Below are 24,063 nucleotides of genomic sequence, written 5' to 3'. Positions count from 1 at the left end.
AACTCCATTGTCCGTACGGCATTGTTGCTCAAAGTTAGTTTACAGGTTCGATCGCTTCGGCGCGTCCCTGTTTTGTTCGGGGCACATTAGGCTTAAATGCATTGATTTACATGGACATTTCCATAACATCAACTGAAGCCCGGCGTATTTCTTTACAAAACAATCCTGATCATGCGTTAAGTTACAATGTATTTGTGGGATACGCCAAACCTCCCTGTTCCAGTGGCATATATAAACATAGTATTTTTAAATTCTACCTACAAGAGCAACTCAAGTGCTTTTATCAATCGTTACACAGCAGTAAAGAAGACAGGCAGGATTCCACGAAAGGCATTTTCACCTCAGAGGCATAACAGGATTTAAGCAATATATAAAACAGCAGTAGGTCAGACAGCAACTTTTCCAATAAATAAGTCAAGTGGGATAGTCTCTGCAAGCGCTCCGATATACCACCCTGATTCAAACATGCTGGGATGCTATGTGTATTGTCAATAAGAACACAAAAAAGGACATTATAAATAATATCTACATATGAATTGGTTGAATTTGGTGGCGGGGGGACATGATCCGACACAAGAAAAAGCAAAAATAAAATCTTGTACATGGATCTTGCAAATTGACAGTCATTCCAAACTCCAGACTTTGCCTATGTAAAGTGTTTGCCCTGGTAATGTCATGCTCAAGCTGTTTCTCATCAGTGGCTACTTTGTTTTTATCCTTCTTCAATCTTTTTTCTCAGTATGTTGCTGCTTTAAATTGAAAAGGGGCTGAATGTCACATTAACCTCTTGACCCCCACCCTAACCGAGCACATTTCCCTGCAAAACTGATTGTAACTCTTTTTTTGTTGTGTTTTTGTAGTTTCCGTGTCGTGTTTTTTATTCCTTTTTTGTCTTGTCTTCATCAGTTTTTCATCATATTTTTGTGGCTTTTTTGATGCGTTTTCATCATGTTTCCGTCACGTTTTGTCACTCTTTTGTGTTTTTTTTTTATGTTGCTGTATCATCACTCTTCAGTCGTGTTTTTCCGCTTTTTTATTGCGTTTTCATCCTCGTTTTTGTTGCTATTTCAACGCTTTTTTTCCTAGAAGATTTTAGAATTGGGTTATGCTGGAGAACATGTGCTCTGTTCAGGTGTGGGTTAAGAAGTTAAATAGTCAAAAACATCACTGTATGGTGTCTTTGAATACACTTCACAGAGTGTCCCAACTATTTTGAATCAGGCTTGTAGATTATCAGCCTCCAGTTCAGTCCAGAAAACCTGATCCAGATAAGAGACAATATTCCTCTGTTTAGGAAGACATGAATTTCAGTGCATAGAGACAAGCAAGTTTAGTCTTTGTGGCATGTTTTTGTGGCAAAATTAGTCATTTTCAATCCACGATATTCTCCCAGATCTTCACAAAGTTAATAGCGTTCTCCATTATATAACTTTTCTGTTACACATTTTTGCAGGTGTACACTTCTTCCTCTCTGACGCACGTCTGGCATTCCACGTGGCAGCACCAGCGCACCTGACAATGGCACGACAGACTGGTGAGCCGCATCGCCGTGTTGTACCCGCGTCCACAGCACAGACTCTGGCAAGTGGTGTCTTTCGAACAAGTCCTCCCTCCTGTCCCGCCGGAGTACCGCGTCGCTTTGCAAAAGCTCGGTGAGTCCTCCAGGTACACCAGATCGGTAGTGCGGAGATTTTGTCCGTGCCTCCGTGGTCCGGCAAGTTCGGTTTCGCCCGTGGCGGCGTTGGTGACGCTCAGCACCCTCACTGAATTGTCATATTTGTACTTGAGGAGGCGTCCTGTGTCGTGGAAGGGCGAAAGCTGCTTCCAACAAGTCCGTACGGCGCAGGACCCGGACACGCCGTGACACTTGCAAGTTGTTTTCAGCCCGCTCTTCACCGCCTGAGAGAGGAAGAAGATTAAATACAATACCTCAGTAAATATTTGGTAAAAATTAGTAGAACAACGGTCTCCAACTAGGAATACTCGGCTGGGGGTGCGACTTATACTCAGGTGCGACTTATATATAAAAATATACAATTTCACTTTTGTTATTTTCACACTGACAGCCGCTAGAGGGCGCTCTAGGCTTGTGTATCAGTATCTGCTACTCCTGTACACCTGAAAATTTTAAAAACGGTAATCAAGTAGCAGAAAGAAAGTTTGGAGTGAGCAAGAAACTTGTGAGGGACTGGCAACAAGCAGAGGTTACTCCTACTGCAATGAAGAAAACATAAAAAGCTAATCGTGGGCTAAAAGCTAGATGGCCACAGCCAGAGGAACGAGTTCACAAATGGGTGCTTGAACAACATGCTGCCGGGAGAGGCTTGTCAACGGTGCAGTTACACCTCCATGCCCAGGTAGCTGTCAAGGCTGGTGCGACTCGTACTCCGGAGCGACTTATATATGTTTTTTTCTTCTTCATTATGCATCTGGTGCGACCTATACTCCGGAGAAACTTATAGTCCGGAAAATACGGTTCTGAGCTTTTGGCTGGAGATCACTGTGATAAAAGATGCACCGAAGGATGAAACTCATGACTGAAGACGTTTCTCTTTGGTCACCTACTGCACCTAACATGTTGCTAACCAGGAACTTAAACACAACTTAACAAGTGAAATTTTCCTATTAACCACCAAGATAAGGGTTGGGAAAAAGGTGAAAAGATGTCAGCTTCTTCCCCGTTTGATTCATTGCTTGGCCTCTTATCTGGGAGGTCTATCTGAACTGGAGTGAGCAGGTTTCCTTCAGGGAGGGTTTGCACTTATACTTCGCCTGTAGCTCTTCCTCAGTCAAAAGATTTTCTGACACTACGGATTCTAGACGAGAGGGGGGTGGTTGTATTTCATTAAGTGTACATTGCTCATTTTGGACAGCTCCCCCCGGATTCTTATAGGGCTCCCAATGTGTTCGAACTAGCTCTGTCTGCTCCGCGTCTAACTTCTCCGCAGCCCGAGGCACAGGCGACAAACTGAGGCGCAGACTGAGGAATCTCTCCACCCTCCCTCTCTCCCTCTTACATGCCCGCTCATGGAAAACATTGATAAGAATTTCTTGTCTTAAAGTGCCAAAAAGAAAAGTAGCAGTTGGCTTGGCTGCCGTATTAGCGGTATCGCAATATTAGGTGACGCAACATCAAGAGGACACAAAATACTGCGGAAGTTTTTTTTTTACATTTTTGCATAAATAGCCCAAAACAAAACAATAAAAGTGTGCAAAAACCTGCTGTGTGTCGATGGTGCACCCCGAGTCGTAGTTACCGTGGCTAGTGATCAGTCAATTGGAAGATAAATTGGGGTGAGAGAGGTTAGTCTGAAGCTGAGGTTAACCCAAGGGTAGGAGCCTCGTGTTGAAAGGTATTGCATAGTTTCTTCTTTTACAGGTATGGGTCCCCTTGGGGCTTTGGTGAGAAATGAGGGTGCATCGGCCACTCTGTGTTTTGGTTAACACAGCTTCTGTTTTTTTTGGGCCACATTAGCGTAAAGTGGCGAAAACATTAAACTTAGATGAGATAAGATAGATGGTCCTTCCTGTTACTAGCTCTAACTCATTCTCATTGGAGCCCTTGTAGACATCGTAACCCCTTGGGCATATCCACTTGTACACACTGGCGGTTTACGAACATTAGTAGGATTTATGAAGAGGTAAGTGGAAAAAAATGCTTGCTCGTATATTAAGAAGAGGCCCGGGATATAATCGTTCCCTCCGACGGGAGACCTTTAATTTTCCTGTAAGCCCGCACAGCAAGCTTTATCATGTCTGAGAAACACCTGGCTCCAGCGATCCGCCAGTCGTCTTGTCTCCCCCAAACTCTCCGTACCTGCCTCACCCACTGAACCCAAAACGAAAGGGGCACTTATTTGGCTGGCATTACATAGCACTACAGCTCTTTCTATCAGACGTATAATTGTCATGTAAGGTGCATCCCAACTAATTGTACAAAGTGTAGCTTTGGACTCGGAGTCTTTCTCGCCTCAGGGGCAGCAGAGCGCTCCATAATAAGGTGACATGTAATAATCTGCTAAACAACACTTGAAGTCATATATTTGTTTAATTTGTTTACACTCACCCGAATTCCGACGTTTATATTGTGGGCGTCGATTTGCGCCCGTAGGTCCTTGCTGACTCGTTTCTGGCCCAGGAACTTCTTGATAAACTTGGCGCTGTACTTGAGGTTGTCCCCACAGATGCCCCACTGCCAGGCCTCGCGGTGCTGGATGCCGGGGGAGTCGTCGCACGTGCACCTCTCCATGCGTCCCGAGCTGCAGGCTTTGGCCAGGGCATGGGTGAGGGCTGCAGAAGACACGGCCAGGAGAAACGCTGTCTCCTTGAATGCTGGAAGGGACAGAGGAGATATAAAACACAACGATTTAGTTCAGAGGTCAGTGTACAAACTTTCGAGGAGAAGTAAGAAGTATTCGACCAACTTGAAGAGAGGAGTCCTTGGTAATGTAAAGGCTATTTTGCTTGCTTTCTTTAAGGCACTATACAAGATTTTTGATTACAAGACAAGCTGAATGCATACATTTTAAATGGTTAGTTCTTATCCAAACTCCTCTTATCTAATTTCTTATGCATTTATAACATCCCAGTTCTTCACAGATATGTTTTTATAAGCTGTTTATCTACAGTAATCATGAAGCTTAATATGGCTTTATGATTAGATGCACAGTGCACAAATGTCTTTTTCACAAATCTGCTAGAAAAACTAAATATGTCAATATAGGGCATTGATACCCTGCTCAAGTAATTGTGCAATAGAAAGCACAAAACACACAATATATACAATATAAATTCCAAATGACGTCACAATGTTTTTCACAATGTTTACAAGTTATTATGGTTTACTACCACAGCCTGTTATGTCAGGATTCCATGTCATTCTGGTTACTCACTGTTATTTGTTTGCCCCACAGACATGTATTTTGAACCAATTAATTATTATTTTGACTAGGAAGGCTTTCCCAGATGAAAGTGGATAATCACGCCACCCTTTTCCTCTGGGAATGGGCGCTTTCCTCAGATAAAAATAACCACAGTGCACTTGGCCACATCACAACTCTTGGCTCCCTACTCCCTCATTAGCTCCGCTGACCTGTGCATGCTCTCCCACACACACTCATATCCATATGTATAAGCTTCAAAGAGCCAGCGCGCTGCAGCTGGAGAGCACTGTCACCGCGCAGCACAGATCTATTTGACATTATAATCCAATAAACTTGAAGTTGGAAAAAAGTTGTTGAAACCATGCAATTTTATCAAAACGTTTGTACAAGAGAAACATATATTAAACATTTCTAGAAGCCCTCAATGACAAAATCTATATACATTTCTACAACTTTACCTTTGGCAAGCATGAAGCCATACTAAGCTAAACTGAATAGGTTGAAATTAAGCAACTTTTTTTCCTCCATCAAAATCACAATCCTCCACAAACGTACCTCTTTTGAGTAAGCTCCCACGGCCATCCAGGCTGCAGTTCCAGCGCTCGTTCCTGAACTGGTAGCGGCACTCCAGGAGGCTGAGGCGCACGGACTCACGCAGCGTCTCGGCCAAACCCGGCTCCCTGCGGCACATCCGCTTCTGCCGGCGGGTCAGGGTCATCTGCTCGCACTGCTTCAGGTGAGCCTTACCATTAGGAGCGTCATTGGAAGTGGGCCCGGGAAGAAACACCAATGGCTCTCGTCCTGTCAGCCTATCAGTGAACATTTTACAGCGACAAAAAAAGCTGTTTAATGCAGTATTGTAGGATGTAATTTTAAAGGAAAACACATTAGACTATTAAGCCAATTTGGCGCAAATCTAAATCAATTTTAAAATCCTATTTCCATTTCAGTGGGCTATTTGGCACTGGATAAAGTAGGCTATCTGTTATATTATCTCCAAAACTATAGCCAAAAGACTTGCAAAACATCAGAAACAAAAATAAACATTCGTCCTTCCTACGCGTAATTCTCGTGCGTAATTTGTTTAGGAGTTGCAAATGATAAGATGCACCTGCCGTAGTTCAAAATAAACAAACAAATAGGCGTATGTGAAAAGATCAATGGAAAACTTTCTGACCCAAAGTAAGCTGCGGTGTGCGAGAGGAGGATGCACAGCGCAGTGAGTCGCAGTAGGCAGGCGGTCCGCGGAAGCCTGGAGCCCATGGTGCCGGGTTGGCGATGCTCTTCATCTCGCTGTTTCTTGATCAGAGAAAGTCTTGGCAGCCTGCTCGGAGCACCTCTTTACGGGGCTCCACACAGACTTTGAATCCGCAGCGCCGGGCCCCGGGGTCCGCTAAGGCAGTGCGCGCTCTGGGGCGTGGGGGTGATACGTGCATCTTCTTGCAGCATCCTCATTGGATTGAGGCTCAGTAAAGTTACTGGATGCCACCTCCCACTGACACCACCCAGGTGCACCGTGCTCACCGTGCCTGTTGTTTCCATTCCTTTTCCAAGGTACATGATTTAAAAGTGTGTGGTAAAGATTTATTTTGGCATGTGTGGCTCAACTGCATGCCCTTTTTTTAGCCTGTCCATTTCCCACCTATTGATGTCTACATAGGCTAGAACCTCCCTCTCGCTTGGTGCAGCTGCGTTTATTTAGCATTTTTCTGCAAACTGCATTTGTGGTTTCTGTGTTCCACATTGTTTCACTGGATGCTTTAGTACATCTTTGCCATTTTTTGTGGGGTTTGGCGGATTTTTTTCTTTTTGTTGCAGAGTCATAATGATAATGAAGAAAGCAGCTTTTTTTATGTATATATAAAAAAAGGTAAACAAACACACATTTGAGACCTACACATTTGTTTTTCTGAAACTGAAGAGGCACTGAGAGCCCCCACACCTGCAGCACAGTGGAGGCGTCACAAGAGGCGCAACGAGGAGGTATCCGGGCAAGACTCACAGCTAAGCCACAAAAGCCTTCTAGTGTTCTGGGTAAAGGACATTCACTGGAGAATGAAAAGGGACAAACCCGGGAGGCGGTGCGCCGTTGCAGGGGAGCGCTGAAGGCAGTACTCCGGGTTCCCTGACATCCAAAACATGCTGGTCAGGTTGGCCCACAATCGCTCAGGACTTACATCTGAACACAATTCCGTTGTACAGTTGTACAATGACAAATCAAGGACTTACTTACTTACTTAGAAGGACCAGACACAGGGAGCCAACCTTTGTACCAATTGCCTTAAATTTCAAGCCTCTCAACCCCCACCTGAACCAAGCACATTTTTATCCAGTTTGGCTTTACCCAAACCTTCTTTCAAAAAAGCATCAAAATAGCAACGAAACGAGGATGAAAACGTGACAAAAAAGCGACGACAAAAACAAGGTGAAACAGCAACAAAAGTCACAAAAATGCGACAAAGGAGCAACAAAAATGTGCCAGAAAAGCAACAATAATACAACATAAGTGACTAAAGAGCGACAAAAATCTGTCAAAACCTCGACAAAAAGCAACAACAAAAATGACAAAAAAGCCACAAAGAGGTGACAAAAAAGGTACACAGTTTTGTAGACCTTAGCTTTCAAATGAGGCATTATGCTATTGCTCTCCAGTCCAGAAGCTTTTAGATTTGGGTACTTCCAGACTAGAGGCACTTCGTTAATGTGGGAGGTAAGAGGTTAAAATGATATGCTCAAGGTTTTGGGGGAAAGGGGCATGTCTACTTGCAACAATAGACATTTGAATGTGGCCTACTGCCAGCGTTTTCGTTAAGCAGCCTGACACTCCCTCTGCTTACCACTAGGGGGCAGTAACGCCTCGGGTTCCCAGAGTTAAACCTTCTCACATGCACGAATAAGAGACACGTCTTCACGGTCTTCACCGGAAACACAGCGACATTTTGTTGTCGATCGAGAACCTGGCACTGGATACGGCTACTGTAATCTAAGGTATAAAAGATCTTTTAAGACAATACTACATTAGTTTACATCACAGGTTGTTGTAATATCCCACATTTCACGAAGAGAGCGCCCCTTCAACACGTGCATATATCGAGAAATAGCTGAAAGTTTGAGTTGAGGAAGAGCTGTCACTGTAAGTTGGTTCGTGTAGCTGTAACTTATTTAGCCTATTTCTCGTTTACACCTGAGCCTTTCTGTCGTCACGCGCCGTCATTTTTACAACACAACCTTATACCTTTATAGCATGGGCTGTCTTATGAACGTGCCATAATCGGCTGTACTCGTGAAGTTGCTGTGTTTCTAATGTCTCCTTATATTAGCATCATGGCTCATAAAGGCGTGGTGCCTGCGGTATTTAGTTGCTTTTTATCAATGGAGTGGTGCTTTGTTGAGGCTGTTGTTCCTTACAACTTTACCCTTTTGCAAAATTAAGACGTCAGCTTGGATTACAATGAATAATGGAGTCCCCTGGATGTATTTCCAATTGAGTTCTTGTTTTGATAATTACGATTCTTTGTGTGATTTACGCACATGGTTCTGTAGATTGTAGCAGATTAAACGAAGTGTAAATGGTCGATGAATTAGTTGACATATAGTCATTGTAGTCTGAACCTGCCTGACTGGTCTAGCGCAGACAGGTAAACCTCACTTCCTGGTTCAAAGATGCTGTTGGAGGACTTCATCTGGTCAGACAAGAGACTTCTATTTTTACATTTAAATGTTTTTTTCTTAAACCGTCTGTGTGAACATATTGATATCAGTGTTGGTATATTTTAATTTAGTTTTAGTGACGAAAATGTAATTTCATTTTAGTCGAGATTTAGTCAAATAATTATATTCAATTTTAACAGAAATTAGAACAGGGAGCTTCTGGTATCCAGCAAAAAATGGTGCTCATGGAAGGAGGCAATGGTATGTGCAGAGAAAAATCAGGTCCAGGCACTCGAAAAGAAAAGGCTTTATTCATGGGCCAGAAACATTAAAAAGCACACCAACGCGTGTCGGCTTGCGCCTTCGTCAGGGTGTGTGTGGAGACAAAGAGTCAACCAATTTGTAGTGTCTGACTACAGGTGTGTAGCCAGGACATTGAGACACGTGCTGTCATAGTCCTTTTGGACACATTCCATCTTCACAATATAGTGGCAACAAGACAAAACATAAACGACAAAATTACAAAAAACAAGAGAGGTCCAGATCCTCATTCAGACCAGGGTATTCTGTAGCATTAAGAGCATGGATCCAATATGATTCTCTTTGCCTTAGGCGCAAGATTTTATCGCCACCCCTGGCATTTAAGGTGATAACCTCAATTCCTGACACCTTTTAGGATGTAGTCATGGCTGTAATCGACATCCATATAATGTCTGGCCATAGGATAATTTAGGTTTTGAGAGCGAATGGCATATCTGTGTTCAGCCACTCTATCCCTTAGCCTCCTTTTGGTGAGGCCCAGTGAAGCACCCACAGGGGGATTCAAGGCGATACACTACATGGGTGGTGTTGCAATTGATATCTTCAATTTTAGTCTAGTTTTAGTCGACTGAAATAACATATAAATTTACATTTTTTACATTTAAGATGAATTTAGTCAACTTTGCATTTATACTATTTATTATAATGATATTTAATCAGTGTACTCAGAGCTGTTCCTTTGGCACAGACTGTAAAGGTAATGAGGCTCTTTTAAACTGTCATTGGAAGTTTGTCTCTTATTTTAGTCGACAAAAGTATCTGGACATTTTAGTCATAGTTTTAGTCTCATAAACAACTTTTAATTTAGTTTTAGTCCAATGTTACTCGACAAAAATATTACTTTGACTAAATATTTTAGTCGACGACATTAACACTGATTGATATTTAGTTTTGCCTTTGTATGTTTTCGACAAATAACTTGTTAGAGTGGTTTCTGAAGACGTTCAAAGTCTAATAATTGAGGGTCTCGTTCTGCTGCATGTTTCACATTGTTGCAGTCACACAACCTAAAAGCTCTTTGGATAGGACGTATTTCTAAACTCGTTGTGATCATTTCGCCTAGAAGTTCCTATTAACTATTTTACAGCAGGCCCCCCCCTCCACAGACAGGCCAAAACATGTTATCTTGTCAGTCTACAGCTGTAAAAATTCTTTAAATTTCACTAAAATGTTGTTGTCGCAACACATTATCCATACAGCAAGAAGCCACAGTATATATGAATTGATTGCGATAAAAAACAACAAAAAAACCTGCTAATTACTTTATTAATTTGATCCACATTTGTATCTGTATCATTTTGCTAAACAAATGCACTTTTCCTTTTTCAGACAACACAAAATGGGTGCGTTTGCATCTTTATTCAGAAATCTCTTTGGCAAGAAGGAGATGAGAATACTGATGGTTGGACTGGATGCTGCTGGAAAGACGACCATTTTGTATAAACTGAAATTGGGAGAAGTTGTTACCACAATCCCAACAATTGGTACGTGACATTGTTGGCGAGGAAATTCACAACAAAGACTGCTTATTCCATTGTGTTTTGTGTGTCGTTTCGTAGGCTTCAATGTGGAAACTGTTGAATACAAGAACATTAGTTTTACCGTTTGGGACGTGGGTGGCCAAGACAAAATCCGACCGCTGTGGAGACATTACTTCCAAAACACACAAGGTTTGTATTTGAAGTTGGCTGATCAATGTCTAATCAAAATCTCTTTGCATTTTTATATCTTCCTTCTCACTTTTCTGCTTTCAGGCCTCATCTTTGTGATTGACAGTAATGACAGGGAGCGCATTTCTGAAGCAAAAGATGAGCTAAACCGTATGTTGAGCGAGGATGAGCTCAGGGATGCGGTGCTTCTTGTATTTGCAAACAAACAAGTAATGGCAGCGCTCCACACTTTCAATTAATTTGGCATTACCCTGAATCTGTTATGCAATCATTTATTTCCATGTACTTACAGGACCTGCCCAATGCGATGAACGCTGCAGAGATCACAGATAAACTGGCCCTGCACATGATGCGCAATCGTAACTGGTACATGCAGGCCACGTGTGCCACCAACGGAGACGGGCTGTATGAGGGGCTCGAGTGGCTCTCGGGTGAACTGAAGAAGATCTAATACCTCCATATCTAGGGCTGGGTACCGTTAAACGATAACTCTGTGGTATTACATTGTATTGTTGGTACACACAACTGGTACAGATATTACATATTTTGATACCAAGAGTAGACTGAATGATAACACCAACAGGAAATAGTCTTTTCTGAAAATTAAGAGCAAGTGCACTCTGTTAAATGATTAGACAAGGAATAATAGGTACTGAAAATTTGACCATTTAGGTACAGGTAAGCCAGGAATCATACTGGTACAAAACAATCAAACGGAACCCAGCCCTGCTCATACCTCTGTCTACACGGAGTGACTGGACATCTTAAGTTTCCCCCCTTTATTTTTTTTCCTGAGTTGGACTTTTGGCCAGTGCAGTCTCGCACCTGCGTACTGTACAAAGTATGTTGGATGAGTAATATCTAAAGGATGACTGTGTGCATATGCATTTGAGTGGGAGCATCCCTGCTGTGCCTTTACCAAAGCATAAATCAACATAATCTGTTCAAGCCGGTGCCAGAAAAACCAACTGCGCTGGTCAATGGCCACCCCCAAAGATCTGTCGGCCTTGTTGCCATCCCACAAGGCTTGGTTTGTTTTTGGCAATTATCTTCCAACATTTTGACATCCTTTAAAAGCTTTGGTAGATTACATTAGTCATTCATTGAAAAGCAGGAAATCTGAAGTGTAACAAAGCACCTTGAACAACACCCACAGCAGATCAAAACTTTCATAGGCAATAAGTGCTTGGGTGCATGTTTACATATCGTGTGTGGAAAAGGGTTAATTGTGTGTTTTTTGGTTTTGTGTTGTGGGTTTACATTAGAAATGTTGAGGTTGTTCATATATTTCTTTTGTGAGGGGGATTTTCTGTAGTTTACTCTTGATGCATGTGTGACCTACTTGTGCATGCGCTCATGGTGGCGGGTGCTGCCGTTTAACTTACTGCTCTTGGGACCAAGTAGCTTCAGAAAAGGTCGGTTCTGTCGGCAGCGTGCTGTTTTGGGCTCGCCTTAATCACCTACTGGATATTAACAAACCAGTTTGTTGGCGCTGTGATTAGTTTTACTTGTTCACACTGTATGAGTCAGTACTATTGATCATGCATTTAAAAAGGCGGTTACCCATACTGTGGCCTTAAAACATAATTTGCACAATTATTCGTAAAACACTAGTTAGAGCTAGACAATGATTCGCAAACAACAGAGAAACATAAGTAATTGTAGTGTTAGGCCAAATCAAAAAGTAATCCAAACAGGAACCAGTTCTAAACGGTGCATCTGCCACAGCGACCATAAAGAAGCAATCCTTCTGTTTTTATTCTCTTTATTTAAATTATTGTGTTCCATAGGTGTATATGCATTCCTCATAAAAAAAAAGCTACACACAGAACTGAGAGAAATATGTGGTGTGTATAAAACTGTAAATGTATTTTACTTGACATTTAACATATCCATGACATTGTCCATCTGTTATGCTTTAACTTTCCAAGATGGTTTCTAAATATGAGGGTTATGCATTTCTTTATGCTTTTCTCAAGACTCCTGTAAATTTTAATATGCACTATTTTAAATAAATATCAATGATGATTGTTGTATAGTGGCTTATTTGTTTGTGTTGTGTTTAAATGGCTTTTAAGTGCTATATTCTTTATTTTATATACAGTATAAAGACTATACTCACCAACTCGGCTTACCATACTCGTTTGTACCACATCAGTGAAAGAATGTTTTGTAACATCCTGCTGTAACCACATGAGGGCAGTAAAGGTACATGTAAAATAGCAGTACAACTATCTAGAATCCGGGCTTAGCATTAACCTATTGGATCACTGCAGGTCACTCACTAGTCAAATGTTACTTGCCATTTTATATTGTTACAAGCCGCAAACTGATTATTGCACTATATTTCTTATATTTAATCCAACTGTAGCAGCCTATTATTAGTTATACGGAGGTTACTCAGGAGAACACACCAAAAACACAGTATATAGCCAACAAATTAGATATAAACCAGGTGTACAGTCTTTGGGTTAGATAGACACACTATTGAACCCAACTAACAAAAGAGGCTTGTGAGAGTGAGAGCTTCTAGTTCAAATATATAAACTATCCAGTGAGGACACAGCAGAAAAGCCCTTTTAGAGGTGAAGCAAGGTGTTCAGACGGGCAATTGAAAGTTCGAGACACTCTGATAATTAAAAAAAAAGGCCTTTTTTTAGCCGGGGCCTTCAGTGTGTTTTTGGACCGTTGGTGTCCCTATGATGCTCTTTCATGATGTTTTTTTGTCCTCTAAGAGCAGAGTCTGTTATTAACTAACCTGGAATGTCACTGTTGCAATCCCTGTGATCCAGCTTTGCAACAATCTGAGCAAATAAATCTTTGCCAGCTAAACCCTGGACTGAGTAACTTACTTGACAAGTTTTCACTAGCATTAATGTGGAGAAGAAAGTCTATTTTTGCATTAAAGGGATTAGATGCAAGTTGATCATTTTTATACTCACTACTGCCACCTCAGGTCTTAGGCGTAACTGCAGGTTCTATATTAAGCTGACGGCACTTCGGACCCGAATTAACAGCTTTTTAAGTGACAGTGCAGGATTTTAGAGGCAGCTGTGGTGAAAAGGTATGAGCCCCTTCTACACTTCAGGACATTGCTGGAACATGTAGGGGGAGGAAAATACTTAAATTTTAACATGTTTAAACTCTGTATAGTCCCTTTAATCGAAAGCATGCATCAATTCATTCAAACTGATCCAACACAAATACATTTACATTTATTTTTACACATAAAACGTTTTGTCACATAAAACAAATCAAATATTGTGCGCCTTATGAGCACCTTGTGAACAAAAAACCTTGTGGATACCAAATCTGGTTAGAACTCGGATGCTGAGTAATGTCCGTCTTTATTTGTGGTGCTGCTGACGGAGTGAGAGTGTGTTTATATGTGCGAATGTAGGACAACGGATGGAAATGAGCCGGTGCCTACAATCCAGCGGGGTGTGTTTTTGTTGATATATCTGTGTTAAACGGGCATTGTCCCAACCATATAAACAAATACGCCTGCGACTAAAGCCAAAACGGAAATATAAAAACTTCAAACTCACCTTAAGTTAGAAAAACAAACAGTAACCACATTGAAGTGAATATAACTCATTACCTCTGGACCTGGGAGCTGTGATGTGATGTCGAGGCTCAGTGGAGGTGGCAGTAGAGGCAGTGAAGGCATGCTTGTGACTGTCAAAGTGCCGGCAGACCACTTATCGCTCCTCTCCATCTCGATTTCTGGTGGCCTATTCTCCGCTGAGCAGTTACCTAGGAAACAGCACTTTATGTATTTATAGAGGCAGCCATGTGCAGAGTACACAGAAGAGGACATGGGACCAAGTACAAATTTACATGTGGGCAATGATGATAAATGAGAGAAAAGTATGGAAATATTTTAAACGGTAATGTGGATTGTGTGTGAAATATCTACCATCGGTTTCATTGATTCATTGGTTTGAATGCAGTTCACAAAGTTTGGGTCTTGAGGTAGTACACTGGGGAGTAGTTTGGAAAAGAGGTTCAGAATTCCCAGCACTGATCTGGTTTTGTGGTAAAATCCTGGTTAATTTAGCATTATTTTTTCCACCTACATAGGCAAATTATTGTTTTGTTCTTCACCATTTCGTAAAGCATTTTGTACCCGTGATTTGCTCCCCAGTTTAGAATGATTTCTGAATTAGATTGGAATGTGTTCAATGCAGCATTCCTATTATGTTAGTCTGTTACACCTTCAGAGTTCTAAAATCTTGGTGTTTGAGAATCTCAGCACTCTCGGCACAGTCTTGTCCTGCTCATGCTCAGAATATCACCTGGACATAATTCAAAGAGTGTATGTAGCTCCACGCTCTCGCTCCTCTAAGCTTACACTTGACCTTTGAAATCTGGTCTCAGTAGATTTGCAAAATTGCGCCTTGATGTGAGGCATCACACCTTTTATTTTCACAGCACATTAACCCTTCATTGACCTCCCACTGAACCCGCCTTTCCCACTGTCCTGCAAAAGAAACCCTGAGACATTGGTTTACTGATCACTGCTGATATTGAAGGGTGCCAAAGCACAGATAAATGTTTGTTAAACAGTTATAACCTGTATGCCCAATATGGCACATCTTTACAATTTCATCTGAGCTCATATAAAATGCTCAAAAGTTGATAAAAGTTGTACAAATAAGTAGGATGTTATTTCTTTCCATTTTAGGTTCATCGTGATTATTATTGTCTCCCATATATTTCTATGCCCATAGCACGAGACACTTTCAAATGACACTGCCATCTCCGGATACAATATATGGCTAGTTAGGACAGGATGGTAGTTGGTTCAGGAATGTGATGTCATATCGCTAAGCATCATGGGATTAGCAGCAATTATAAACTAATGGAGATCTTAAAAGTCAAAACACCGGAGGCCACAGATAGTTAGATGTATTTACCAGCAGTAACTCTGAAGCTAACGGAGCTGTTCCATGGCTTTTTTCTACACTTTTTCTACTGTTTTTTTAAGCTAATGTTAGTCTATGGAAAATGTATGCTAACAGCTGCACACATGGCGGATCTCCATGGTAACTGTGGATTTTCCCCGAACCCGAAAGAAATACATTATTATCCCTAAATTAATGGAATGTCAATCAACTTAAAACTACTGACCAACAGGCTATGTTGATCTGAGTAGCGCACAAAACTCAAAATCAATAAATATACAGTAACTTGAGTTGCTTTGGCTAATAATCATGCTCGAGTCATCATCAAACCCTGGGGGAGCTAACTTCCACATTCATTTGTTACTGTTGCAATGACAGATGTATTTAAAATGTTACTGCACATGTCAGTTTTCAACACTTGACCATTGGGGACTTTAACGTTATGGCAGGGAAAAAACAACAACAACAACAACAACAACAACAACAACAACAACAATAATACATAAAAAAGGGACATTTTATTCAGGAGAACAACTCTGGCCCGATTTTAGCCACTGTTAGCCTAACGCTGCTAGCACACAATACTGCAGCTAAATATTGTAATGTATGCTTATGCCATGGCTAATACCAACTCACCGCGATTTTTAGAAGCATTTGTTATCCATTGATCATTTTTCTCTTTGCCTTCATGCCTTTTTCGGGACTGTCGGTTGTCTGTATGTCTCAGCAGCGTTTGCGCGTTTTGAGTCAAGACAAAATCATGTCATCACTGCAGCATCCCAAGTCCACACGCAAAACAGGTAAAAGAAATGGTAGAAACATGCTCTAAGATATTACAATATAAGATTAGCGACTGTAATAGCAATTACATTTATAAAAACATCAACACGTGTTTTTATTTTTAGCAACAACATGCTAGGCTAATTGTTCACTTTCATTTTGCAAACTTTTTTCTACTACACGTGTAATGGTACGCAGACAATCACATCCAAATTAAACAAGTTATGTTTTTAAAATATCTCTTACCCTAAAACAGTAAAAATTTCATGTTCCACTGCATTTTCTTCACTATTTATACTGTTTTAAGCTAATTAGTCTATGGAAAATGTATGCTAACAGCTGCAAATTTGACGGATCTCCATGGCAACAGTGGATTTTTCCCAAACTCTATAATACGTGCATAGTATTTATGATTTATAATTTAGTATTTATTTTTATTAGTAGAACTCTACCACTGAACAGAGCTCAGTGTTGTTTAAAACTGAGACTAATGGGCATGTGATGTAAACATTACAAAAGAGAGAATATTTTAAGTTCAAGGCTAGTACGCTGTGACTGTAGCACATGATGGAGTTAAAAGAATATATGATTGTGATTTCCCGTAAACAAGTAAACAACAAGAGATCCTCGCACTTTGTTTCTCTGGTTGTCCTGTGTCCTAGCCACACTTTCATTGACATTGCACCCCCTGCCCTCCTCCCTCTATAACCTCCGATGGCCATTTTCCACTGAAGCGAAGGCGGATCTATTGTATCACAGGACTTTCTGGGTCGATGGGCTCAGGCCGCTCCAAGAGGGAGAGAGAGGACAGAGGACATTGAGGACAAAACTAGGCTTTTGTAAACATAGGAAATCAAACTTTTCTCCTCAGTCCATGAATTCATTGAGAGCCGAATCATTATTTTGATTATACAGCCCAGCAGTTCAGTCTGGGAGCTGACAGTGGAACAGAAGATGCCTTTGCAACTGCAGAAATGCTTATCCGGCAATTCACAAATCTGCAATGAGCGCCTCCTCACGTCGGCTCAATAGATGAAATCAATGAGGCATACGTAGCATAAGCCCTAAGTCATCAAATATACCCTCGAGTTCTTTGCCATCATGGACGCACACACGCAGTTTGGTGATGTTAGCACTGTCCCTGCAGAAATGTCCCCTTTACTCAAGTATTGCATCAGTTTCTGCCCCAATTTTGTTTCTTTATATAGTCCTTTTTGTGTCACATGCTTCAACACCAAGAGCTGTTACCTAAGCAAAGATTGGCCTTATCATAGCATGGCTAAGATAGTGGCGAGATATATAACATGACAGGTCTTATCTCACAATAACTGCTTTTGTGCTTTTAATAATGCACACATAAAATCAATACACAACTCCACATTGGTCCGCTGAATCCACTATCACAATGGTTCTCAAACTGTTATTGTGTAAGATGATACATGGTGTGAGCATTACTCCACAATTTTCATTGTATATTATGGATAAATCTGTGTCGTTTACAGTGAAGGTGCCCCTCTGACAGCCATGCATCCTCTTCCTGAAGACCAGCTGGACGTGATGGACAGTCCAGTGCAGTGTGTAAGTCACCAAGCAGCTTGACAATGCATTATTCATATCTCTCATCGCTGAAGAAGCACTGTATGCTCTTTTATCTGCGTTTCCTCTGGCATTTGCTAACACACACTTTTTCCTTTACTCTCTTTTTCTAAAATTCATCAGCCCCATTAGCCTATATTAGAGGTAGTTCATTTTGACCTTTTCAAGAAAGCTCTATGCTCCATGTCCCAATTATGCTGTCTAAATACAACTTTGTCGATGTCAAATATTTAATTTTGTGTCTGGATTAATTAGGGAAATACTTTGCAGAAGAAGTGCAACTGGATGAAGCCAGTGTACCCTGATAGTCTCAAAACATTAAGGTAAGCTCTATTATTTTTGTACAGTCTATGATACAAACCAGGCTGATTTGCGAGTAGAAGGAGGAAATGCTAAACTGTTTATATTCCTCAAAGTCCACATACAGTATAGTAGGCATGGCCAATCACAGCTTGAAACATCTTTAGTATTTGCTGTGACATGAGTAGCTTTAATTTATGCTCACAAACAACACCCAGCAGCAGGCTGAACCACATGCTTCACTGATGCTGCTGTTGACTCTCACCTGCTGCTGCCTCTGGTTGCCATGCCAATCCACTACAAGAGTGCCTAAGGCTTGACACAGCTTCATCATTAGCTACTGTTGTCACAAGGGGGCATTTCTGGTGCTCACCCTGCCTCTGTATACGCCCTAGACTCACAACCCCGACCTTCATTTTTCTCACTCCAACGCCCAATTCCTGGTGCTGTAGATGCTCCAAGCACTTTTCCTCCCACCCCCTGTTAGTTGAGCTTCTGAGTCCCTCATCGGACCATGTCCCTCGACTGCATGCTATTACCATATCATGAGATGAGAGCCCTAGGCGGCAGCAATGCAGCATGGCTCCTACGTCTTTAAGAGAGAGAGACAGTAGAGAAACAGGAGAAGGCATGGAGTGAGTGTGAATTCATTATTGGCAGCATTTGTGCCTTATTCTTAGCGTTCGATTCCTGAGCACCTCTGCACCGGCATGCACAGCATCCCTGTGCACCTATCGCTGAAGAGAACACCCCTCTCTCTCCTTCCCAACCTCACCCCGCACACGCACTCACACTCACACACGTGCTCGCTGTCACACACGCGCAGTGCTGTCAGGAGCACCGCTGCTGGAGCACAGCCATCTCGCAAAAAGGAGGATCCAGCGGAAGCGCAGAGAAAAGCCGGAGTGCGAGAAAGACAAAAGGGAAGGAGGACGGAGAAGGAGAGGAGCGAATAGGAGTGCGGGGACCGGCACCAGAACGGACAGACCTACGAGCTTTGTGAAGAGCGGCAAAGCCAGGGAGGAGGAGGAAGGACAAGAGAGGAGGGGGAAACAGGAAACGCGATCACTTTGAGCTGCAGCGGTCCGTGTCGCAGCATGGGCAATGCACCATCCCAAGGCATGTCAACCCTTTCTTAATCCACACTTCTCCAGCCGGTTATAGTGCTATGTGCTGCTCTGTGCTCTCCTACCAAGCCGACAGTGTTGCTCTCACAGCGTGTTATTAAAGCAGAGATGGGGGTTGGGCCGGGGGCTTGTGGAGAGACATCCCTTGAGGAGCAGTTAATGGGAATGGGGGAGATAGAGAAGCAGGTGATATGTTCGGAAGAGGCCAGGGCTGTTGGAGGTGTTGTGGGACCAATACAGGGAGGAGCAGGAGCAGTGAGTGAAGCAGGTGGTGCTGGTGGGTGTGAGCACGGAGGGAGGTGACTCGTGAGATTGTTCCCTGTCAGAGCCCAAAGTGTGAGGCAGACATTGTGGTAGAAATCCAGGTGACGAGTGAAATAACCACAAGAAAGATGTTGTTAGTTTTCATGACAGTTCAATAGATAGAACTTGGCAGCTCTGCTTTGACTAAATGGGGGATGGTCTGTAAATGGTTGAATGGGTGGGTCGTTTGGAGACGCTCAAATCCCTGGTGCCAATATCTCCATATCATTTTGATAATCCTTTTCCTTTGAGGACAACTGTATTTGCCTTGTTATACTGGCTTATCTCCGTCTTAATAGGCATCCATCTTTCCGCTGCTCTCTAAACTAAAGCTGTCATTGATTCCTGTGTGACAAATGTTTGCTTGTTAATTTGATTGTGCACGCAGCGTACGTTATGAGTGGGGTAATGGGAAGGTTACACCCCGAGGAAGCTGCCTGGAGGGAAGATAAAAATGTGTCAAAACGCTCATGAGATTGCGATCGCTTGTTGTAAAAGCGAGCCATCAGGATGTCGCAAATCACAACTTTAAAGTAAGGTACACATCCCCGTAGTAGAAGGACATTGGTGTTTGCTCGGGAATCCATCCACTTTCACGTCCCTCCCTTTACTCCTCTGTCTCACTCACTACCTCGCCTCCTCCTTCCTTCTTTCATCACTTGCATGACCGTCACCCAGGGACAGTCTGGCCGCTAGTGGAGAGCAAAGCAGGCGACATGAAAGACAAAGACAAAAATAAGGGATCTTCTAAGGACCCCAAGCCCAAAAAGGGTTTTTTTCGGCTATTCTCGGGTGAGTTGGAGATTTTGTCTCCTTTTTTTTTACAATTGCGTTTTGATTGCTAATTGATGTGTGCATTTGCAAGACTGATCACTACAGAGATAACATGAAATGCCTCTTAAAGCGTGCCCATGTTTGAGCTGTTTTTGGTGATAGCGTTTAAATGGTCTACTAATTGTCTGAACATTTTCTCCGCTTGTGTGGTTTGCATTCTACAGCTGACCTTTTTAGTGTAAAATGAGAGGAATTTAATTTGTGCAGTCATACATCTTAAACATTTACCCGTTCTCCCGAGGCACAGAGGAAACGAAACGTAGACTCCGGCGAATTCAGGCACTGAATGCGGAGTCATGAGACGCCGGCTATGGCAGTGGTTGTACATGTAACGTAAAGTCAAGGGCTTTCTCTGTGAAGGTTGTTTTTAGAAGTCTGGGAATTCTAGCTATGAACACTTGTTATTTTATTGTGTTTGTGCAATAGTTTGTTGGTTGAAATGTGGTTAGGTGTCACATAGTAAGACATGTGGGCTTTGATAGACTTCATATTGAAATGCATTATAGCCTCGGTGCACACAGAGTGACCTATAGTGGCCGATTGAGCATATTTGTGCTTTTCAATTAAACGCTTTTTTACTTAACAGAATTATAGTGATTATAATTATTTGAAATTTTCTCTGTTTTTGTCATATAGTGCGATGATAAATTATTTAAACTATTTGTGTTCTGTCCATGTGTGGCAACTTTGGGGAGAGGCTTTGGTGCTTTGGAATAAAAGCAGTGTATTAATTTTTTTATTTGTGTGTAATTTTGTCTTCGAAAGTCAAACATTTTCTTGATGACGGTCACTAGTATAGTATGTCTATATAGAAGGCGTGCAGATGATGTCGCTGTGTGGCAACTGCATGGAATCAGGAGTCAACTAGGTGGAGTTAAGAAATTTGTTATCCTTTTTGACGCCCAGTGTTGAGGGTTCTGTTTGAATGACAATGATAAGTGCATTCTCTACAGCCTATTACACATTTCATATTGCATTACGCTTAATTTAGACAAATTAAATTACCCAAAGCTGAGTATTTGCCGTGCACAGTGCTCATGCTTCTCCCCATATAGCTTTGCTTTGCACAGACGCCAGATCCGCTTCGCTTTATGGTTTCGTGTTATATCATGTATGTTCAGCTTAGCGCTATGTCAACAACACACGCAGCTGATCCTCTGAGCTGGAGCCAGGGCTGGTCTTTCTCTGCTGCAGCCTCACACTGGAGTCGCTGTGTAACAGACTATAGTCATGATGAAGGAGGAGTGTTGTGGATGATTGTGATGAGTTCGCAGAATGGTGATGGAGACGTGGATTCACCGTGCTGCAGAGCTGCACTCTATAGGCTCATAATGTGCACATGCATAAAAGCAGCGCTGAGAAGAAAGGGCAAGCCAGGGGAAATCACGTTCACAGTTGTATTAAAGATTTTTATGGTTACTTTTTGCTTTGCCAAGGTAAACACACTTAATACTAAACTAGAAAGATGCAATCAATAAAGCAAAAACAAGCAAATCAACAAATCTTTCCTACTTTTGCGACCAAACCTACTATTTGAAAAAGGTAATTCACACAAGCTAATGTGAAAAATGTTTCTCATACATTTAGCCATGATCAAAATATAGACGTTTCTCAAAGCCATCGACTAGAAGCCAATCCCTACACCAAGAAAACTTACCTCAGTTGACTTTGAAAAAGCTCTACAACAATGCAGAACTCCTGGACAACTGAGAGCTTTAACAAGCATGGCATTTCCAGTATTTATAGTGATATTTGCAAAAAATAAGGACTGCTTTGGATTTGGGAAAAGCATTAAGCTTAAATTGTTCTGAGAAGTATTCAAGCACACTTTCATTTGCGAGTGGACAAAAATATGAACTAAACTAATTAAAAAATCACATTCATGTCTTTGTGGAGGTCTAAGCAACAGGTTTAGAAGGTAATAAGGAGATGGGAGACAGTATATTGTTGCTTGACTTAATAATTGCAGTCTTTGCGATGTGCTAATATTAACGGATTTCAGTTCATTTGCGATTATTTGTCAGCTCTGCCCGATTTGGTCCAAAGCTGATTCAATTAATTCAGTGCTTTCATTTATCCGCCTTTGTTTATTCCCCTCAGCAAATAGCAGTGATCTTGTTGATGTTTTATAAGCACCTGTTGCACTGTTTGCTCTTTTTCTGATTGGCGAATAGACTGGGACTTGTCATGTGTTTACTCTGGGCAAACATGTAGGATCTTGTATTGTATTGTTGCTTTTATTGAAAAGCATTAACAGCGGCATCAGGTCACCAGCATCGGAAATTTGTCCAGGAACAAAAAGAGTTTTAAGCTCGTGACAGAGAAGAGAATGAATTCAGTCTGTCTGTCCTCATCGTAGGAGTACACCTGCATATCCCCCAAGTCCGTGCCACACAAAGCCCCATGACTGCTGCCCTGTGATTGGCTGCCGATGATGCAATGTTTTATGACAGAGAGAGATGCTGCACGCTTTAAGGGCATTTATGGAGTAATTGCCCCTGCTGGGAATAGCATTTGCTTGCGTTTATTCTGATGCTCAATCAGAGAAACAAAATATTAACATAATATTCAAACTGCGTGGAAGTGCGAGGGCCCAGTTCGCCGCCGTGCACGAATTTGTTGAGATTGTGGGATGGGATTATGCCAGTATCTCTTTCCAAAGCAGCAAGCTGTTCCTTATGGTCTCCCCGCGTCACGCAGAGTTGTTCTAACAGCGAGTTGTACATAACCCGTTGTACACCCACATACAATTTGTATACATAAGGAGAAAACCTGTTTTTTCTATAATGCACTTAACTTAAATGTCAGGGTTTGTTCTCTCGTGTGTCGCTCACAAATGCACAGTAATCACTTCTCAAGGGCATTGAATAGTAAGTCATGCTGTTTAATATTGCATTCATTTATCAAAGAGCCCATAGTATGTAGTAGATCTCTATGCAGGGGGAGGACTATGCCTTCTGGCCATTCCCTGCTGTTGTTACCAGAACCAATCATCTGCCTCCAATAGTTCATTGATTTGTCTTTACGTTGCTTTTGATATCCATGTCGTATTGGGATCTGCAGGAAAAGTAGGGAACATTGATCGCTTCTGGCTTATTCCTGTTCCAGTTTTATGAGCAATGGCCACAATCAGAGGACAAGCACCACAATAATACATCTGTATTACATTGAATTAATTTATTCAGCCGGGACAGTGCATGTTAAAGCCACACCGCGTAACAACGTAGAATGAAATACAAGCATTTACTTCATCACAGATATTTCTATTGTTGAAAAATATAACACATATAAACAAACATGTGTTGGTTGTGAGCGGCACCTCTACAAAAGACTTGAATTGTAACTTTATTGGGAGCGTGGACGTCTCCAGCTCCAGTGTTGTTAACGTATTACAAATTTAACGAGTTACAAAAACATATTACTTTTTTCAGTAACTAAGGAACATAGGCAAGGCAAGGCAACTTTATTTATACCGCGCATTTCGTACACAAGGCAACTCAATGCGCCTAGGCAACTCAATGCGCCTATTACACAAAATATGGGAATATAATGTATGAACGAAAAAAAGCCAAACTCCTCCCAAATAATGGACGCTGGTGTATAAGATCTGCAGAGGAAATCTTTGACTGCAGTTTTGCTCGGTGGCATTATTTCTATTTTCAGTTTATAATTTGCCAAAAGTAACTCAATA

At 41.8% G+C, this 24,063-nt stretch overlaps 4 protein-coding genes across 15 annotated transcripts in view; 3 read left to right on the top strand and 1 right to left on the bottom strand.

The window, feature by feature from the left end:
- ttyh3a (tweety family member 3a) overlaps positions 1-24,063 on the top strand; it is a 268,746-nt gene that overhangs the window by 186,350 nt on the left and 58,333 nt on the right. The gene's annotated exons all lie outside the window — the stretch shown is intronic.
- On the bottom strand, positions 1,438-6,229 carry wnt9b (wingless-type MMTV integration site family, member 9B; the record flags this gene model as incomplete). Its single annotated transcript, XM_079564805.1, has 4 exons — positions 6,061-6,229; positions 5,439-5,692; positions 4,067-4,332; positions 1,438-1,899 (listed from the first exon to the last, which is right to left on the bottom strand). Exons 1-4 carry the CDS (start codon positions 6,144-6,146, stop codon positions 1,438-1,440), a joined length of 1,068 nt encoding a protein of 355 aa, XP_079420931.1. The 5' UTR covers positions 6,147-6,229.
- arf2a (ARF GTPase 2a) lies at positions 7,803-12,533 on the top strand. Its single transcript, XM_079563964.1, has 5 exons — positions 7,803-7,871; positions 10,185-10,339; positions 10,415-10,525; positions 10,610-10,734; positions 10,818-12,533. Exons 2-5 carry the CDS (start codon positions 10,195-10,197, stop codon positions 10,974-10,976), a joined length of 540 nt encoding a protein of 179 aa, XP_079420090.1. The 5' UTR covers positions 7,803-7,871; positions 10,185-10,194; the 3' UTR covers positions 10,977-12,533.
- Positions 18,792-24,063, top strand: part of srcin1a (SRC kinase signaling inhibitor 1a) — a 160,135-nt gene continuing 154,863 nt past the window's right edge. For 6 of the 12 annotated variants that reach the window (XM_079564353.1, XM_079564361.1, XM_079564360.1 and 3 more), the window contains exon 1: positions 19,812-20,330. In XM_079564353.1, coding sequence (XP_079420479.1) covers positions 20,255-20,330 — 76 coding nt within the window. In that variant the 5' untranslated portion in view covers positions 19,812-20,254. Of the gene's footprint in view, positions 19,228-19,811; positions 20,331-24,063 lie in introns of those variants that run through there. The other 6 variants (XM_079564356.1, XM_079564357.1, XM_079564354.1 and 3 more) reach the window with 3 other exon arrangements.

The sequence above is a fragment of the Gobius niger genome (assembly GCF_951799975.1).
Source record: "Gobius niger genome assembly, chromosome: 10".
Taxonomy (NCBI): domain Eukaryota; kingdom Metazoa; phylum Chordata; class Actinopteri; order Gobiiformes; family Gobiidae; genus Gobius; species Gobius niger.
The sequence above is the reverse complement of the archived record's forward strand: the minus strand, read 5'-3'. Positions and strand labels throughout refer to the sequence as shown.

Bases quoted from the DNA above. Each gene is read 5' to 3' on its own strand.
- arf2a (XM_079563964.1), top strand. From the start codon at position 10,195: ATGGGTGCGTTTGCATCTTTATTCAGAAATCTCTTTGGCAAGAAGGAG. The intron at 10,340-10,414 runs GTACGTGACATT...GTCGTTTCGTAG, and splicing joins TACCACAATCCCAACAATTG to GCTTCAATGTGGAAACTGTT. The intron at 10,735-10,817 runs GTAATGGCAGCG...ATGTACTTACAG, and splicing joins TTGTATTTGCAAACAAACAA to GACCTGCCCAATGCGATGAA.